Source organism: Caloenas nicobarica, chromosome 27, assembly GCF_036013445.1.
Source record: "Caloenas nicobarica isolate bCalNic1 chromosome 27, bCalNic1.hap1, whole genome shotgun sequence".
In the NCBI taxonomy this organism is placed as follows: Eukaryota; Metazoa; Chordata; class Aves; order Columbiformes; family Columbidae; genus Caloenas; species Caloenas nicobarica.
In genome coordinates, this window is record NC_088271.1 from 683,595 (window position 1) to 702,279 (window position 18,685).

General features: G+C 44.3%; 1 protein-coding gene across 6 annotated transcripts in view; it reads left to right on the forward strand.

The window, feature by feature from the left end:
* The window catches only part of DOT1L (DOT1 like histone lysine methyltransferase), a 64,864-nt gene that overhangs the window by 17,132 nt on the left and 29,047 nt on the right, over positions 1–18,685 (forward strand). For all 6 annotated transcript variants that reach the window (XR_010607671.1, XM_065652445.1, XM_065652443.1 and 3 more), the window contains exons 4-10: positions 358–421; positions 1,153–1,381; positions 2,806–2,900; positions 5,244–5,306; positions 12,193–12,248; positions 14,814–14,893; positions 15,954–16,022. Coding sequence is in view for 5 of the 6 variants with exons in the window: in XM_065652445.1 (XP_065508517.1) it covers positions 358–421; positions 1,153–1,381; positions 2,806–2,900; positions 5,244–5,306; positions 12,193–12,248; positions 14,814–14,893; positions 15,954–16,022 (656 nt within the window). In the remaining variant the exon portion in view is untranslated. The remainder of the gene's footprint in view (positions 1–357; positions 422–1,152; positions 1,382–2,805; positions 2,901–5,243; positions 5,307–12,192; positions 12,249–14,813; positions 14,894–15,953; positions 16,023–18,685) is intronic.

An 18,685-nucleotide genomic window follows, 5' to 3' on the forward strand; every position in this document is an offset into this window, starting at 1 on the left:
TGGTGGAACACAGGAGAAAGATTTACAGATGTCTTAAATTTCTGTGCAGCTTAGAATATGGAAAAGAAGTAATGGGCTATGAGAATACAAAACTTTCTAATAAGTAATACTTGGAGTTCAGTCCTTTCTCCAGATTTTCCACTAATATTATTTGTCATGTACTCCTGGTCTACTGGGAGAATTAAAGGAAATTACGTGTAGTCCTAAAGCTGTGTATGTAATTACGTGTTCTGCAAGAAACAAACTCGATAGCCGCCTACTTCCAGTATGTATGATGACAAAAAAGCACAAGGCTGTCCCTTCAAGCCTCGCGGAACTCTCTGGTTTTACCTGACCCTGTATTCTTTCTCCCCGTAGCTTTGAAAGCATGCAGAGGCTTTGTGACAAGTACAACCGAGCCATCGACAGCATTCATCAGTTGGTACGTATTCATGTGCGTATCGAGCTGCTTCGAGTTCACGTCTGGTCAGGAACATCCAGTGAGTGGTTGGCGCTGTTAGTCCTGTCCGCATCACCACTGTTCAACGCTTCCATTCTTCTGGGGAGTTAGTAGGTCTGATGTTATTAATAAACCTTAATTTCTTGATCACACCTGGGCAGTCAAGGAGTTAATATTGGAGGGACGTTCTTATAGGAAGAAAAGAAAAAGAGATATATGTATTTTTTTCCCCAAACTGCAGATTTCTAAGCTATCTCTCTTTAATGGGCACTTCTGGCTCCCTTGTTCCGTCACTTGGAAACAGCTGAGTTACCTTTAAGGGGAAGAAAAGGTTTCTCTGCATTTAGCATGTAGATGTTTCACAGGGATTTACCATACAGGTTTACTTTTGTGTGGGAAAATCTGTGGCTTATGGGTACTTAAATAATCCATATGAAGCCTGCTGTGTGTTGTGGCAATGACCCGTGGCTCAGGAATTTCCTCGCTTGCCCCTCCGCTCAGCGGCTCCGTTCGCGGGGTTGCTAGCAAAAGCAGAACGGAATCTCTTCTCAGACCAATTTAACGAGCTTTTTGGTTTTCTTACCTGTATAAAGTGTTGAACTGGAGGAAGCAAGACGTGATCAATGAATTAATGTCCCAGCGCAGCCTTGTTCTGATGCCGTTTCCTTGTGCTCACGTTGGGTTCGTATTTTCTTCCTGCTCTTTCCCTGCAGTGGAAAGGAACCACCCAGCCGATGAAACTCAACACCCGTCCCTCCAACGGGCTCCTCCGGCACATCCTGCAGCAGGTGTACAACCACTCGGTGACCGACCCAGAGAAACTCAACAACTACGAGCCCTTTTCCCCAGAGGTTTACGGAGAAACTTCCTTTGACTTGGTGGCCCAAATGATCGATGAAATCAAAATGACAGAGGATGATTTGTTTGTTGACTTGGGCAGTGGTAAGTGACCGATAACTTCAGTGGGGTTTCTTTTTTTCTTTTCGCTGTTGTTTTTTCCTCTCGTTTTAAATAAAAAAAAAAGTGAAATTCGTTTTTGGAAAGAAAGCCAGGACTGAGGATTGTGTTGCAGGATAAGCACCTTTTCTAGATAATCCCCAGTGATGCTCCTGCTTTTTATGACAGGATTAAATAGACATCCCAGACGTTCCTCCCTGTGGTGTCACTGAAATCTGGGTCTATAAATGTTACAGAAAGCTCTTGGTTTCTGGTGCTATTGGCAGATACATTTATAAAGAAGACACGATATTATAAATAGTGCTGGAAAGATACCAATAGCAGTTCCGTTTCTAAGGATTCCTCTGTTTTCAGTGGATTCAGTTTGTGCCCTTCGTGTCTGAACGTGGGATTTCTTGACCCTTCCCTTGCCAGCAAGAAACACTTGGTGTGGAATTGGAAAATTAAGCAGTTTTTCCTCTGAAATACTTTGGCCTCGTGAGACCCCAGAATATCCAGCTTGCAACCTACAACTGCATATTATGGACTGGTTAGAGTTTTAAAAGGAATAGTTATTTTCAGATGGTAGAGAGACCAGATATGACTCAAACACATGTGGAAGAGAGAGGCTGAGTAAGAAGATGATGTTCTTCTTTTTGTTGCTAAAATCTGGCTCAGAGCAGGAAAGGAGTAATAAGAATTTCCCCTTTTACTGGATGAATTGTAAAGTTTTAAATGAAGCATGTTTTGGTTTTGTTGCTGGTATGATACAGGACCTCTGGGGAAAAATATTTTAAAGTACATTCAGTTGTTAAAAACCAAATATATTTTAAATTTAAATACAGCAGGGCTGCCATTACCCCCCCCAAAACTTAATACCTCTCCACTCAAGGATCTTCAGCGATTCTTTTTTTTTTAACCGCCTTCCTCCCTCAGTGAGACTGAAGTCTGAAATTTCCCGTTTCACTGAGTTATGTTCACATGAGACATTTAGAAAGGCATCAGGTCTGACAAACTATTTTCCATCTGGAAGAAAAAAAAGATGCTCACAATTGTTTGTTCAGGAAGGTTAGAGAAGATCATATCTGCAGGGCTGTGGAGCTGCTGGTTGTGTAACAAGCTCAAACGTTAGATACTTTTACCCAGTATCATCAGAAATAAAATCAGGTTTTTTTTGCTAACCTCCCCACTTTAATCTTGGAGATTGACCAATAGTATAAAAAAAATCATTTAAAAAAGCCTGGATGAAAGGAACTTTATCGCTAGACTATGACAAATGTTTTAGCCAATCTTTTAATTTAATGGTGTAGGCATGTGACCAACGAGTATTTGTTTGGGATTTGGTAGGGTTTGGCTGTTTGTTCAATTACTTAATTAAATTGCGAATTATTAAAACCTTGCTCTCAGGTTTGGTGTTTTCATCGTTGCAGGTGTGGGTCAGGTGGTGCTTCAAGTGGCTGCGGCCACGAACTGCAAACATCACTACGGTGTGGAAAAAGCTGATATTCCAGCCAAATATGCTGAGGTGAGTTGTTTTCGAAGCGAGTTGTGTGGATGCGCTGTATTCGAAGGCTGACTTGGTGGTTCAGGATTACTGTGAAGCGCTGTGCAGGAAGAAAAGCAGAGCTTTAATCCTAATTGCTTTTGCTTTTTGGGTCGGTGAGACCTGGAGGGAGAAGCGAAGTGTGTCTGCGGGTTTGCTGTTGGTACTTGCGGATTCAGCGTGTTCCTGGAGTGATTTCAGGACCAGGAGCTGTAAAGCTGGTTTAACAGTCATGGTGTAGAGCCTACTGAAAAGGAAGAGTGGTGTAAGCTTCACCTGAACACCTAAATCTCTGTGTCTGAAATGTTCCTAATACAGGGCTGCCAGACATGAGAGTGTTAAGCACGTCTGGGAATGAATTCACCAAACAAATAGATCTTAAAGGTTCGAAAGGCCATGTTTCTCCTTACAGTAGTGATGGCCCTTTTTGGTGTCCTAAAACTGAAGTTCAGCTTAGTTATTGAACTGTTGTAGCCTAACTGATGAGGCCTGTGGTGGGTATCAGGTTAATGACTGTTTAGTAGGCATCTAAATAAAGTCTTCTTATAAGAAAAGCATCGTGTTTAGTCGGGCAGGCGGTTTTCTTTGCACCACTTCTGATTCTGTGCCAATGGGGACACACAAAGATAATCAGTTCCAAGGCAAACCTGGAAGGCAAATGAGCTCCAAGCAAATAGTAACGGTTAGTCGTGCCTTGCCATAACAAGTTGACTTTCTTCAGTAGACTGAGCAGAAACTTATCCCTCTGTATTGTTCAAACAAGCTGACTCAGTGTGGACAGACTAGAAAATTATACCTTCTGGAGGGAGGGGAAAAAAATAAAAATCCTGATCCTCCTTTTCAGTGGTGTGGGCAAAAATACATAAACACAGTGGTGAAGAAGATCAGACAGGGATCTAAAAATGCATTTTGTTTCCCTGGCCATGACCCAGTGGAAATTTCCAACTCTTTGCAGTCCCTCTGCAGGAACATTCTGGTTTCGTTAGGGAGTCACTTGCAAGGCCTGGACTCCTGTCTCTGCTCGTTATTAAACTTAAAGATCAGTGTTAAAGAGGGAAAGTTAAATTCTCGCTTTGGCTAATACCCCTTCATGTCATTATGCAAACACAAGGCCTTAGTGAAAACAGTTAGCAGAGAAAAAAGTTACCCACAAATTGAACATTACGAGTATTAACTCATGGAGTACCTTCAGGTTCAGAAGCACACCAGTATTTCATAAGATCAGCGAGTGAACAAAATATACTGCATTATTCTGGTTACAGACGTCGTGTCAGATGTAACGAGTACCGAGCTGCCGCGGTGCCGGGCCGTGCGGAGCCGCTGTGTGCAGCTGCTCTGCCTCGCGCTGCGCGCCAGGGACCGGTTTTCCTCCCCAGCTCTGACAAACGCTCGGGGAAGGGATTGGATTAAGTTTCTAGTTAAGATTGGCTGTGACAACACATCTCTGGTTACTATGATAATTAATGCAGATGACTTTGGAAAGCTTCAGCTAAAGAGAAAGAATGTGATGGATTTGATTTAGTTAAGTTGCCTTAAAAAAAATTAAAATGTAAGTTTGTACAGCATACTGAAGATTTTTGTGAGTTATCCTGCTAAGCCGTGGAGTGCTTTTGAAATGTGAAGAATCGTAAACCACGTCTGTCAACACAGAGTTTTACTGACCGCTGAGGGGGTCTCCACCATCTCCAAGTTGTCAGTGAAGCCAGAATTCCCGCTCTGTTTCTCTCGCCCATCTCCTTTCCCCGCTCCCTCCAAACCTGGGCCTTCCCACATGCGCAGTCAGATCTTAATGATCGGGATTTCTTTTTTCAGTATTCCAAGACACTTGAGTTTTGTGGTATGGGTGTAGCTGGACCCTCGCTGCCACTCGTAGGAGCTGTGCTGCATGTCGCCCGTTTCTGGAGGTGGGGACAAGATCTTGTAAACATGGAGATGCACATTTGGAAGGCACCACGCTTTCTCGATGCGTGGGGTTTCTGGGTCCTTTCTCCCTCTGCTCCCGCTCCGGTGGGATTACGTACCACAACACAGGAGCTACTTACGGTTGTGCCATTTTTAGTGTCAACTCAGATTGCCTTGCGTATAACGTGTAACTTTGAAAAGGCGGGGGAGAAGAAGATGCCAGCTTTGACTTTTTTTTAAGGAAACTAAACTACAGTAGTTTTCTGCCTGCCTGTCCAGTGAGTGTTAATGGCAAAAACCAACCAAACAAAAAAAGCCTTGGGGGCCAATGGACACTGTCAGAGCTGCAGCTTCTTTTACTGCGATGTCACTGGTAACACAAGATGTCCTAATACGTGGTTTTGTTTTTCTTCCCTCTTCTAGACGATGGACAGAGAGTTCAGAAAGTGGATGAAATGGTATGGGAAAAAACATGCAGAATACACAGTGAGTGAAATTCAGCTGCAAAACTCTGTGATCCGTGCTGATGTACAGAATGCGCAAAGTCCTCTGGCCTCTCACCAGCCCAGCAGCAGTAGCGTCCTGTCTGCTTCCTGCCTTTCGTCCTGATCCCAGGATGGTGTTCTCCGGGAATCCTCCCAGGGCCTCTTTGGCTGCTGTTATTGGGAGCACTTTCAGGTCTTTGCAGGAGCTCTTGGAAGATTTATTCTTCTAAAACAGCATTTTTTTCTGGGGCTGCCACGTGTCTTCTGTTTGTATTAAATCTCCTTTTACTATTTTCTTCCTTTCCCCTCTCTCTGCTGTGTGGGGGTCCTGCTGGGTGAAATGGCAGCTCCTCCTTGGGTTTCTGAAATCTCCTGCTAGAAACAAAAGCCGAAGCCTCGGTTCTGCAGGCAGGTGTGGTCACCTGGGACAGGGGCCGGAGCGGATGGGACAGCGGAGGTGTCACCGCTGGGCGCTGCGGGGTTCAAGTTCTGGATTAGAGCAGAGAAGTCCAGGGACAGTTAATGGGATGGATGGTTTGTGGGTGGAGGTGAGGGCTGGGTTGTGGGCTCACGAAGGACGGTGGCTGGTTCGTTCTTGGGAAGGGTTGGAGTTAGATGCTCGGGGGGTGGCGCTGGAGCAGGAGGAGTCAATGGGTCACCACGGGACATCTCTCTACTTGATGCTAGCAGCACATGTTGAAATAACTTTCCCCTTCCTCTGAATGTTACTTAATCATTGTGGATGTGTTTTCCACTCCTTAACAATAGTGTGAGGCACGAGCAGAGTCACACACTGTTGTGTGTCATTCCTTCCCCTTTCCTTTTCTTCCCCTCCTTAAATGTCATTAAGAAAATCTGCTCCCTGGTTCATCACTTTCCAGTGAGGAAATGTATTTAATCACAGTACCGTAGGAACCCACTGGAAGTTTTGAAAATACGTGGATTTATGCTTCTCCTCCCAGCTCCCCGTGGCCAGGGAGCAGGCTGGATGGAGCAGGGTTGTTCCCTAATTTCCCGGGGAAGTTGGGCCACTCTTTCCTGCTCAGAACTTGCACTAGTAACTAGTTCCTTTTGTGCAGAGCCGTTATTGCTGTTTCCAGAATGGTTTGAAGCGCCTGGCTGTAGTGTTCCAGCAGCACGAGATCAAACGGCAGTTCTTAGGTGACCAGCCTTTATTTCCCAGTTTTCTGTGGCTGCTGGGATCGCTGGTGCTCATTAGAGGGTTTGTCTTGTCACAAAGGATGCTACGGCTCTCCCTTCGAGCAGCAGGTTGGAGAAGGTGGTGGTGCCACCTGCCTCTGCGCACTGTCTTCCCAAAATGTCTTCACTGTAAAGCACAGTGCTCCTGGGATGCCGGTGTGCACGGGGCCCGTTTGCAGCAGGCTGCTAACTCCTTCCTGCTCTGGGAACACCGAATGCTTTACTTTGCACGAAGTGGCCATATGGCATTTTTCCTTTGTGTCACCCAGCTGGCATGACATGAAAGGAATCGTTGCTGAAGATACTCTGCTTATGAGCTGTGTAATTTAAAGAATAGGGCAGGAACTTGGACTGAAATATTGAAAGCATATTGATTGCCATAGGCAGCGAGCATTTCCATATTGTGCATTCCAAGTGGCAGTCTGGTGCTGTAGTGGAGCAAAGCGACTTGTTTCTTGCTGGGTTCTTTGGCTTTTAGAACTGTTTTCTGAAAAGTGTTTAGAGTAAAATTTCTCTTTCTCGAGTTTTGAGTCTGCTTTCCTGACAGTTCAACGCTTGCAGCACTTCTTGTCTCGAGGAAAGCTGGTTTCCTCTCTCCTTGTTCTAGTGATGCTTAAAGAGAGATTTTGGTCTTTTACATGTCGACACACAGGAGAGATTTTAATTTAGTTTTTATTGCTTCATCAAACATCCTAGGCTTGCATTTGCTTTTCCTTGCCAAACAGTATGTTTTCTTTAGTAACTCCTTAGACGACATTTTCCATAGGTGGCTGTTGTTAAACGGAGAGCAAGTTTGTCTCGTAACGTAGCTGGAAGACACTGGAAAGTATGAGATTAAAAGACAGGTATCTTTATCTTTCTAGAAAACAACCTTGTCCCTGCAAAATGCCTAGTGGGGTCCCAAAAATCCAAATGCTGGAGACAGAATAAGCACAAATTGAAATAGTCTGTTACCAGCGGAGTTTAACTTGTGAATTCCACCCTAATGTTTTAGGCAGTCATATAAAAAAATAAATATTTTGAGAAGAAGAAAGTGTTGGAGGAGGGAAGATTGGCAGAGGTTCAGTGGGAAGAAGTCTCAGATCCCACCTGCGGATTTGTCTGAATAATGTGGACGGTGGTTTTGACTTCACGCACGTAACAGCTGCCTTGCTGGAAACATAAGAACTGGGGTACATAAGGCAGCAATAAATCCTGGAGCTGGGCCTGCAGGCTGTGTGATATTTTTATTTGTTTTTTTTTATTGCAAAGAGCCCCGTACAATTCTAAGTTTCCAATACAAATGATTTTTGATTTCTCTCTGAAAAGCGATCTGCTGTTTAAAGTCTTTTAGCCAACACCGTACTGGTGAGGCAGCAGTTGGTTGTACCAGATCTGTGACCAACGGATTCACTTTGTCACCTTCCCCACCGGAATATCCTTGTTACTGCTGGAAGTTCTGAGCTTGGACACGTGAATTCTGAAGCGTAAAGTCCAGTGACAATATAAAAAATAAACCCTGGTTGTCTGGCTATACTTCTATTCTGTCTTGTCCAGTCACAGAAAGAAGTCTCTTTTGAGAAGTGGTTCCATACAAAATACGCAGTCACATATACGCAGATCTTTTCAGTAAAACACAACCTCGTTGGGCCATCGCTTTCGGGTGATAATTGCACGTTAAACTTCTCCGGTAGCTACTGGTGAAGTGTCCCGAGGTGGTTCGGGTGCTCAGGCTTCTGCAGAGCTACGGCTGCTGACAAAGCGTCAGCGCTGAGCTTTGGGTGCCCGGATCCTTTGGGGAGGAAGGTGGCTCATCGTACCTTGGCTTGGAAGCCTGCTCATCTCCGGCTGTTGTAGGTAATTGCAGCTCATAATCCTGTTAAGCGAACTGAGTTTCATTTTAAATGGTGGGCTCTTCAATCTCATGATTCTGTTTGGAAAATTGAGACAAAAAACCCCAACCAAACAAAAAAAATCCCAAACAAATAACAAACAAGAGAGTAACATTTTCTGATAAGAATCTTTCTTAGTTTTTTATAGTCAACTGTTTCAACTTCCTATAAATATTTACATCCCTGTGCTATGGTTGTTTAGTTTCAGTTGCTCCTCAGCTTCCCTGATGTCTAATTCCTGACCAGTTAGGGATAACTGTGTTCTTTGCTCGTTTTCCCTCTTACATTCGGAGGGAATGCCTTATACTTCAGGGCTTTTTTCATTTCCAGTTTTTTGGACTAGAATGTCTTATTTCCAACACATCTCACTTCGTTACAATTCCTTTTATCTTCTCGTTTCTCTTTGCATGGAGCTCAGAAGTTTCCAAGATTAACCTTACCCCATTCTTTTCAAGAAAACCATTGTCTGAAGGAAACAGGAGACTTTTCTAAGGCCATTAGAGCACCTTTCTTGGGGAATTTGTGCACATGTGCAGTCATCAAAAAGCGATATTGCAATGAAGAGGCGGATGGGTTTTCATGGTTTCTAACTGTAAATATCCTCATGTGGCCTCAAAACCGGAGCCATCTCCAGGTATCTGGGGCATGATGCTGGTTGTGCAGCAGAAAGCGCGGAAGTGTTGTAACCGGGGTACCCTTGGAGGAGTTGTCCGTGTGTCCTCAGGGCCTACGAGCTGCTGTTCCCTGCTCGGGGACGGAGTTCGGTCGGAGCTCGGAGTAGGGCTCTGCGGGCAAAGCTGCGCTACCTGCGCTGGCACCCTGACCTCCTGCCGAAGGATTTATTTTGGTTTTGCTGATATAACAGAATAGCTTTCCCTGTTCCGTAAAAGCTTGTTTTAGCAGGAGGTAAAAGTCATCTCCAAATCTTCAAATTCAGTGCAGGAACACCCGGGTCGGTGTTGCTGACGGCTTGGTGGACATTGGCACACGCCGTGTGCTCAGAGGAAAGCCCAGGAGCTTCTGACGCTGAAAACTCGCCGTGGGTTAGAGGTGATTTTTGTTGTGCGTAAATCACCAGAAGCCTGGCTTCTGTAAGCTTGTCTCTGATCGAGTTTAAGGTGCCCTGTCTGGCTGTTTTCCTGGAAACCTCCGTTCTGAGCAAAAGCAGAGTGGCTTGTGTAGGAGTCGCATTGTCTCTTGTTGCCCGATAGCAGCTGCTGGTTTGTGGGAATGACTGACGTTACCTGTACTTAAAAACTCCCGTGGCTTAACAGTCTGTGCAGCTGGGGAAACGGCAGCACATCTGTTTGTCCCAGATATTTTTGAATGCCCTATTTCAGCGGGAAACTTGATGTTTTGGTATTCGAAAAGCCCTCCAAACGTCCCCTGTGGCTTTGAAACGATGCCACATTTTGGAGGTTTGGCTTCGTGCCTCTGGTTATTTTTGAAAAGAACAGGAACCTAAAAATAACCATGCGTAGTCTTCCAGGCAGAAAAGACTGGGTTTTTTTGTGAGCCAAGCGCTTGCACAGAGCCTGCTGGAGTGAGGTATCCTGCGTGTGAATTTACGGCTTTGCGGAGCCGCTCGGAGCGTTACCGGGGGGGCTCCCCGCGCGGTCGGGGTGAGGACGGAGCTGTGACCACTCGACCTCCGTCACCTCCGTGCGAACGCGCTGCCGCGGGCCCCTCGGTGCTCGCCCCCGCCCGTCGCCTGCTGGTTTTCTTCGAGTTACAGCAACCCGATGCCGCTGAGCGTATTCCTGCAGCCTCTGTAAATTTATCTGTTTAAAAAAAAAACAGAATAAAAAAACCTGGTTTGACTTCTAAATTTAGAAACAATGCAGGCTGGCAGCTCTCTGAAGCGGATTTCACTGAGCTAATTATCCTTCTGGATAAAGCCAAGTCTCCTGCATTGTCTAATCAGATGAAAATATCTGCATTACAGATGGTCCCTTCCATTCATTATTCACTAAGGAGATTAAGTTTTGCAGAGAGAGGAGGAACACGAGGGGGTGGGGACGCTGGGCCGAGCTCGAGTGCGTCCCCGTAGCTGTCAGCACCGCTTTGCAGGGGCTGCCACCCCGACCGGCCACCATGGGCCACGTTCTTACTGGTTTAGCTGCTGCAGCACTTGCTCAGGAGTTGCTGGTAGCGGGTATTTCCTTACTGGTGGTTCTTTCGCTCTCAACATTACTGTAAACCACAGAGCTAACTGGGATTTTGGGGGTTTTCTTGGATTCCCTGTGTCAGTTGATGGGGAAGGGCTAACTTTCCTCCTCTCAGGCTGCCATTTATTTGTCGCTGTTCCCCAAGCACAGTAGATGGAGAAACTGGCTGTCAGGAGTGAATCAGATGGCTCGTGCACTTGGTTTTGAATGCAGCAGATCCAGGAATCGCTGTCTTGCTTCCAGAGGGGAAAAAAACCCCAATTTTCTCCCAGCCACAACTGACTATCTGGTTATTTCTGTACTCCAGTATTTTTCCTGGTGAGATTTTTCCCTCAACTGTTGGCTAAGTATGAGCTAGGGTAGCATTACACTACAAAATAGATGGGTTTGAGTCGGGCTGTGGTTTATTTGGGTTGTTAGCACGGCTATATCGTGCAGAAGTAGACAGGGAGAAGAAGTGTTGAGCCTCCGTGTGTTATATCGGGTTAAAACACAGAGATTTTGGTTATAACTCTGCTCCTTCTAACCACAGGACAAACATATAGTGTAACCGGATCCAAATCAGGTATAACAGCCGCTTCAATTAGATTTCAAGACCTTTATATGAAGCTTAATATTTCAAAATAATTTCATGTTACGCTGGTTCTTTGTTCTCTTGCTAGACTATGGCTTTAGAATCACGCTTCCTTATTTTTCAAATGTTTTTCTTTCTCCCGTTAGTGTGTGAAAACCTCATGTAGACATTAGAAACTGTGTGGAGCGGAGGACCGAAATATAGAAGCTGACTTGCAAAAACTGTAAAATAAATACAGTTGCCTTGCGTGTGGGTTTTCTTCCAGTGGTCTTGGTTGCTCAACCGTGAAACTATCTACTACAAGAACAAATAAGACTTTGAGACAAAATTATCTCTTAAAAATAATCTAGAGGTGGTCTCAGTTCACGAACAGGGCATATAGAGCTCCAGAAAAAGTGCTTCCCTATATGAGGTGAGAAAAAAGACCAGAACTCTAATTTGGAACTGCTCTGATGTTGCACTGAGTTTCTACTTTAGATCAGAAAATGCGCAGCGGTACGTTGTTGGCAGCGCCGGCGCTTCCGTTGGAGCTGCCGCTGAACGAGAGCGGGCGCTGAACGCGAACCGCTGGCTTCTCGCCGCACAAAGGGATGCAGGTGGCAGGCGGACTCAAGCAGTCACTGTGGCTGCTTTGATGTTCCCGAGGTTCTGATACAAGCCATCATCTGACTTTCCCCTTCCGAGTGTGTCGTCGTCATTAATTATATAGTTGTGTGTTGTTTCTTCTCTCTTCTCTTCCTCCCCCAGCCCTCCTCCTGCCCTGCTCATGGCACAGCACAACACGGCCCGTAGATTCCTCTCTCATTTCAAAAGCATAACTGAGGAATGTTCATGTGTGGAAAAGCTCTGTAGTTGTGGGTATTAACCTGGGACTTGATGTGGTTTCATCAGAAAGGTACTATATAAGTGACTGAAGTCGTAACTCTGATTATTGCCAAATTTGGCCTGTATTTGTAGTAGTATCTCTGAGCTGGTGCAGCATATCTGGCCTTGTGCAAAAGAAGGGGATATGGAGCAGAAAGGAACAATGTTAACTTGTGTGTGTTTTTGTGTTCTTTTGTCTTTTTTTTTAAGCTGGAAAGAGGCGACTTCCTCTCAGAAGAATGGAGAGAGAGAATTGCAAACACAAGGTACAGTACAGCATTGAACGCTGCTTTATGAACTGAATATTTGGGAGTTTGTATAATGGAAATAGGGAGGCCAGCCAGCTTTTTATATAGAATTTCCATAGCAAATACCGAAAGTCTATCTGCCAACTTTTATACTGGCCTCTTTAGATCGTGTTTTCTAACTAGAAGAATTGGGTTTAAATGCACGTCCCGTGATAGTACGTACAAGGGTGTATCCAAGATAAATTCTGTTCTACAGAAAAGTATAAACTTGTTTGTTTTGCATATGCTTGTAGTTTATGTCAGTGATTCTGGCAAAACACCAGTTACCTTGGCTATCGGTGCACACAACTCGGCTCACTTTCCATTAAGAAAAAAGGGGAAAAGACCCAAGTGAGTCCGTTCCAACTTAAATTGGGAATTCATTTAAGCTGCTTGTCTTGAAGATTTATTTCTGTGAAGATCTGCACAGAGGGTCAGACTCCTTTTGGATAGTTACAAAAAAAGGGAGTAAATTTGTTAAAAGCAATAAAATATTCTCCCGTATTTTTAAAGGCTTTGCATTCTTTCAGCCTTATGGACAGATTAAAAAGCGTAAAAGGGCCACGGTGTTGTACGGGGGAATGGGAGACAGTTGTCAGAGAGGGCTCTGAAAGTCTTCAGGGTTGTGGCAATTTCTGGATTGCTTCCAAGACACTGTTTTAAGAGTACTCCAGCAAGAAGGCGTCTGCCAGGCTGATAACTTTCGCATTATAGTGTAACTCAGTTAAATTTCTGGAGCTACCATTCGAGTTGTGGACAGACTTGTCCCAGCCTTCAAACACAGCATGGTTTTGCTTCGTTGTTTGCTCTTCCAAACGCATGCTTCTCTGCTGTCTGTGCAACTTCCCTTGGAACAAATTTATTTTTTTTAATTATTATTTTAGCTGAGGTACACCAAGCTGCTTGCAGAAATACTGGGAGATACCTATTTTGTAAGGCATGCAGCTCATTGTCTCCCTGCTGATCCACAGCCACCTTGCTCTCTGACACAGAAACGCAAGAAGCAGCAGCTTTTTGCTGACAACTGTTGGATGTTCGTGTTTGTTCTGCGTGTGCCAAGTGTTCAGCATCTGCTCTGTCTAATGAGGCTGCAGATAGTCTGATGAATTCCCATCTTAGAGACTGAGCTGAACTTTCCCCTTCCCGTGAGCTCTGGGGAAGGTGCGTTTGTACCTGCGCTGGGTTCGATGCGGTTGGTGCCGACACCAGTATTCCCATTAACTGTACTGGTGGCAATACGTGCCCAGGAGAGGCCGAAATCGGGGTGGCCCGGGGGCTCCTGCACTTCTCTCGTGTGCACACAAAATGTTGTGCCAGAATGAACACTAAAAAAATATATATATCTGGCAAGCTATTTCTTTTTCCCTTCCTTTCCTGGATGTTTTCTAGTGCCATTAATATGCCTGGCTCCTTTGCAAGGCCTCTTTGTTGGCACGTGGTGGGAAGGAGGAGGAAGAAACCCTTGCTCGCCTTACTTGCCAGGCAGGGTTTCCCAAATTTCCAAGAGCAAGGCGTAGCAAGAATAACTTTTTTTTTCCCTTGGTATATAAACATTTTTTTCATCTGTGGTTTTTAATAGCTTTGGCTGCTGCTCTTAAACTCAGTGTCCTTGTTGAACATGTTTCGTGTGTGGAGGCACTAGGAGGGGAGTTTTCAAACAAACCTCTTGCAAAGAAATCACTTCTTCATGTTGAAGCGATTGGCCAGAATGGCTTTCACAGTTTGGGGCTGTGGGTGCTCAATGGCTTGTGTGAGATTCCGAGAGATGTTGGGGACTCTCGCTGCAAGAAAACGGGCACCAGGGACAATTAGACCAGGCTCAGGCTCTTCAAAATAAATGGGAATTTATTTGGTAATCTGTGATGTGTTGTGTTTCTTTCCCAAACATTTTTATCATTTTGTGTTTCTGCCTATGTGTAGGTTTCTTTGTTTCCATATGACTGTTTTTACTTCAGGAACAAAAACCTAACCCAGAAAGAAAGAAAGAAAGGTGCAAATCCTCTGGTGTGGGTTGGGGTGAAGTGCTGGGTTTAGGACAGGCAAAACGTGCTGAGGGACGTCAGCTCTGTTTTTACATTACAGGGGAATTTATGGCTAGAAAAGAAAATATATTTTGATATTTCGCTGGGATATTTGAAGGAGTAATGGGATGAAAAGTGCGTTGTTTGTGTCAGAGTATTGCTTTTCATGTAAGCATGTTGGTAGTTGCTGTGTTGGTGTTTGATCCCTCCGTGGCAGGGGGGTGAAAACATTTTGCACGTTGTTTTTATGTTGAGACACACGGTGCAAAACTCGGCCGTGCGCTGAGAGGAGCTGCCAGAGCTGTTTTAAATGTAATTCCGTGGGCAGTGTCTGTGAACGCTGAAGGTGAGGCGCCGGTTTGTGGCACTGGGCAAGACCAAAGCGTTTTGCTTGATGGAAGGAGCTCTGTAGTTGGGGCCAAGCAGCGTTGTTCGGTTTGTGGTGGTCGTGGGGGTGGTTGTATGTGGATACTTGGGTGCCACCTACCTGTCCCTGTTCGTTAACTAAACCATTATCTTGCAGTGTTATTTTTGTGAATAATTTTGCCTTTGGTCCTGAGGTGGATCACCAGCTGAAGGAGCGATTTGCGAACATGAAGGAAGGTAACAAATGGAACTTAAAAACCTTTTTTCCCTTGGTTTCCCACTTACTGTGGGAGTGTTCGCACCACAATGGGTGTTGCTTGGGCCTTTTACTTCAATACTTTTTTACTTCAATACTTTTAGTTCAATATCTGGTGTGATCTCCCTGGTTAGCCGGGGGTATGTTTGCCTGTGGGGCGGGAGGAGCCGCTGACGGGACGCGCCGGGGCCTGCAGAGCTTCCTGGCCGCGCGGGCCTGGCCTGGTGTTCCGGTGTCCGTAACCGCGCGTTCGGTTCTGTCACTGGATCCTCTCTTTACACTCGCCACGTTTTGTGCTGGGTATTAACTAAGAAGCGTTAAAATGGGGACACTCACTGGGTGTCTTGTGCGATTCCTGACAAGTCCCATTGCAGACGGTGGTGACGGGGATGCCCGGTCACCCCGGCGTTGCCCGCAGTGTCTTTTTTCTTCTCAACCGCTTGAATAAGTAACAATTTTAGTCAGTTATGGCAGAAATTACAAAAATAAGTATTTCTGAAAATAAAAACGCGTGGCGTGAACAAAGACGCTGTGGCTTCCCATAGCACAGCTTTGTGCTGAAGTAAATAATGTGACTTTTGGGCTCTGTTGCAAACTGGAAAACCCCCAAACTTAAGCTGTTCTATTTCATTTTAGTGGTTGATTTTTTCTTTTTTTTTACCAAAACCCACCACTTTTCTTTAGTAGCGGCTGGAGAGAAGGGACAAGGTGGGGAAGGTTCAAGTGCTCTTTCCAAAATGAAGTATTTTAAGATCTGTCATTTTAAAGTGAAGTAGATAATGTGACTTTTGGGCTCTGTCGCAAACTATAAAATCCCCAAACTTAAGCTATTCTCTGTCCTCTCATAGCAGGACTAATATATTGACTTTCTTGGATGCTGCCAGAATGAACTTTAGTGTGTGCTTTTTGTTTTTTAATGATATATGAGTGGCAGTTTTATTAGGGCTGCTCTTTAGGGCTCTGTATCAGGTTACATTTAATACATTGTCATTTCTAGAAGAAACAGTGGTAGCTGACTTTACCTTTTTTTTTTTTCCCCAGGTGGGAGAATTGTGTCCTCAAAACCTTTTGCACCTCTAAATTTTCGAATTAACAGTCGAAACTTGAGTGGTATGACTGTCCTTTTTATTGTTTATTACAATTATGCTGTATTCATTATCTGAACACGTCTGTAGAGGGTTTTTGTTGCTTTTTAAGGAGTTGTATGAGTAAATACAAAAGTGCTGTTGTATTATTATAGCGAACATGTCAAAGCGACCTCTATTTAATATCAAACAAACAAAAAAACCCCCAACGTTGGAACAAAGAGACACACTTTTAATGGGGTTCATCCTGCTGTGTTTAGATGACTAGAATGTCGGTGTTTCTGTGTCTATAATGTCGGTGTTTCCCTGACTGGCATTTTTTATATTTGAAGAGAAATAAGGAGTGTCAAGGGCGTGATTCATTTCTTTAACTACAAAGAGCTGCAGTGACTATTTGCATCCAAGTTCCTTATACTGTTACTGTCTAAATTTGGACAGGTAAATCCCACTAATCATGATTTATGAGGCTTAGAACCTGAAATGTTCAACTTTGAATGCCTTTTGTACTCTAGATGATCAAACAGACCTATCCCATGAACACCCGGTCGCTGTGTCTGTTTTATTGCCAGCAAAGTTTAGTGTTTTTTCTTCTCTCCTGAACGCAGCAGACTTGAGATTTGCCAATGCTGTCCTTTGTGAGCGTGTGAACTGCAGTTCAATGAGCTTTTGAGATTACTGACACCTCATGTTGTTGGTTTTGCTGCTTTTTTTTCAATTCTAATCGTTGAAATTTTTCAAGCGAAAGAACCATCCACACTGGGTTTTACACAGTTATTGTGCCCAGTGCAAAACACTCCCTAAATTTAAACCCACCTGCTCCCCTCCCTGTGCAAACACGGCCGGTAACATACGGAGTTACAAATCTCCAGCTGTGTTTTCTGGTTTTGGCCTGATGCTCATGGTAAACGGCTTTTCAAGAACAGTCATTTGAAGACCGTCATTAAGGCGTTTCACTGAAATAGCCCCGTTGTGAGTTATTTTTACTAAGCTTGAATTGTCACGAATGTCCTCTGCGTTGGACACCCCAAAACTGCCGTTTTCCTTCCAGTTTGATGTTCTTTTCTGTAGCATCTGATTGTTTGGAACCTTATTAACCATTAGGCCCTGGCCTGCCAGTCCTTTGTGGGCTCCTACTTGAAAATAAAAGGGAAAAAGGCAGAACTGTACTCCTAGAAATCCTCAAAGCTCCAGAGAGCCGGGTTCGGTGTGTCCGTTTGCTAATAAGACAAAGAGCACCTAAGTAAAACCTGCCGCCTCTTTACGGCACTCTGGAGCTCGGTGAAATACAAGAAGGCACTTGTGAGCTTTCAATTAGGAGACCTGCCTACATAAATACATTTTTTTGCCCTCTCAAGCCTGTTCTTTCCTGGCTTCTGACCATTTTGTTCTCTCTCGCTTTGCCAGGTTTGGGAGACTGCAGCTATTAAAAAAGTGGCGGGGAGGCAAAGGGGCCAATGTCTACTGCTTCTTTTTTTTCCCGTAATAAAGGCCCTGATTATCAATTCTTTATCAGTTTCAGCCTTTCCCCAGTATGGATTCAGTGGGAATAGTTTTCTAGAATGCTGAAGTTTTATATATCAACTGATATTTAATACTTACTATGAATATTGATGTTAAAATTATATAGAGATAGCTAATTAAGATTTGGGTGAATGAGATTGCTTAGCATAAGAATAGATAATAGCTTTCACTAATAAGAAACTCTTCCAGGGATTCAGATAAGAGGTCCTGAAAAGAAATTACCTTTGTACGCTACAAACAGTGAGGGAAATTTGTGGCAATCGATTTTTAGATCTTAATCCCATCCCGCGACACTAACGTATGGGGGAAATACCGGTATCAAAGGAAGGTGCGTGGGATGTGCTGGTTCTGGGGCCTGTTCTGAGGGACGCGAACCAGGAACGTCACCGGCTCGCAGCCGGTGGCACAAGACGTGGCCGAGACCCTTCGTGTGCAGAGCGGGTCTGTCTGTCTGTTCCGACCTAAAGTATGAACAGTTAAGTAACTTTTAAAATATAGTGGAAAAGATAAAGCTTTAAGAAGCAGGCGACCTGTTTCTCGATGCCATTTTTGTCCTTAGTGGTGCCATCTGGAAAAAGAAATGGAAATGTGGAAAGAGTTGGGACAAACCAAAACAAGTATTGAAATGTGGTTAAAATAGTGGTTGAAGTTGCTGAATTCTAAACCGTGCTTTGACTCCTCTGGGTAGTTTTCTCTTTAATTAGAAGTGTGCCGTAATTTCTTCTCAGTTGTGCCTCTCAGCGTTAGTGGTTATGGAAATGCTTCGACACATCCCGTACCTATTAATTCTGGGGAACAAAACAAATAAATGCAAGAAAGCAAATAGAAAACACATTTGTCCCCAGTCCAAATATAGTGCAGTTACAGTTTACATGGGCTGGATCTAATGACGTTCTAGTCCCGTCTCATTAAATCCTGCCTGTTACTACAGATGTGTTGTTGCTGGGTTCCTCCTAAAAGTTGTCTGAGACACACAAAAGTGGCGTTTGTTCAAATCTTGCACTAGCACATCATTTTACTTCAGAATAGTCTGAAGAAGTAAAAGGTAGATCTTCCAAATTTATTTTCTGTAGGGTGCATGTAGCAAGAGAATAAGAAATTGCTTTTTAAACTCCCTGCAGTGCTTTCTATTAGAACATTGCTCTCGGAATGCAGAACTTCTGTTTT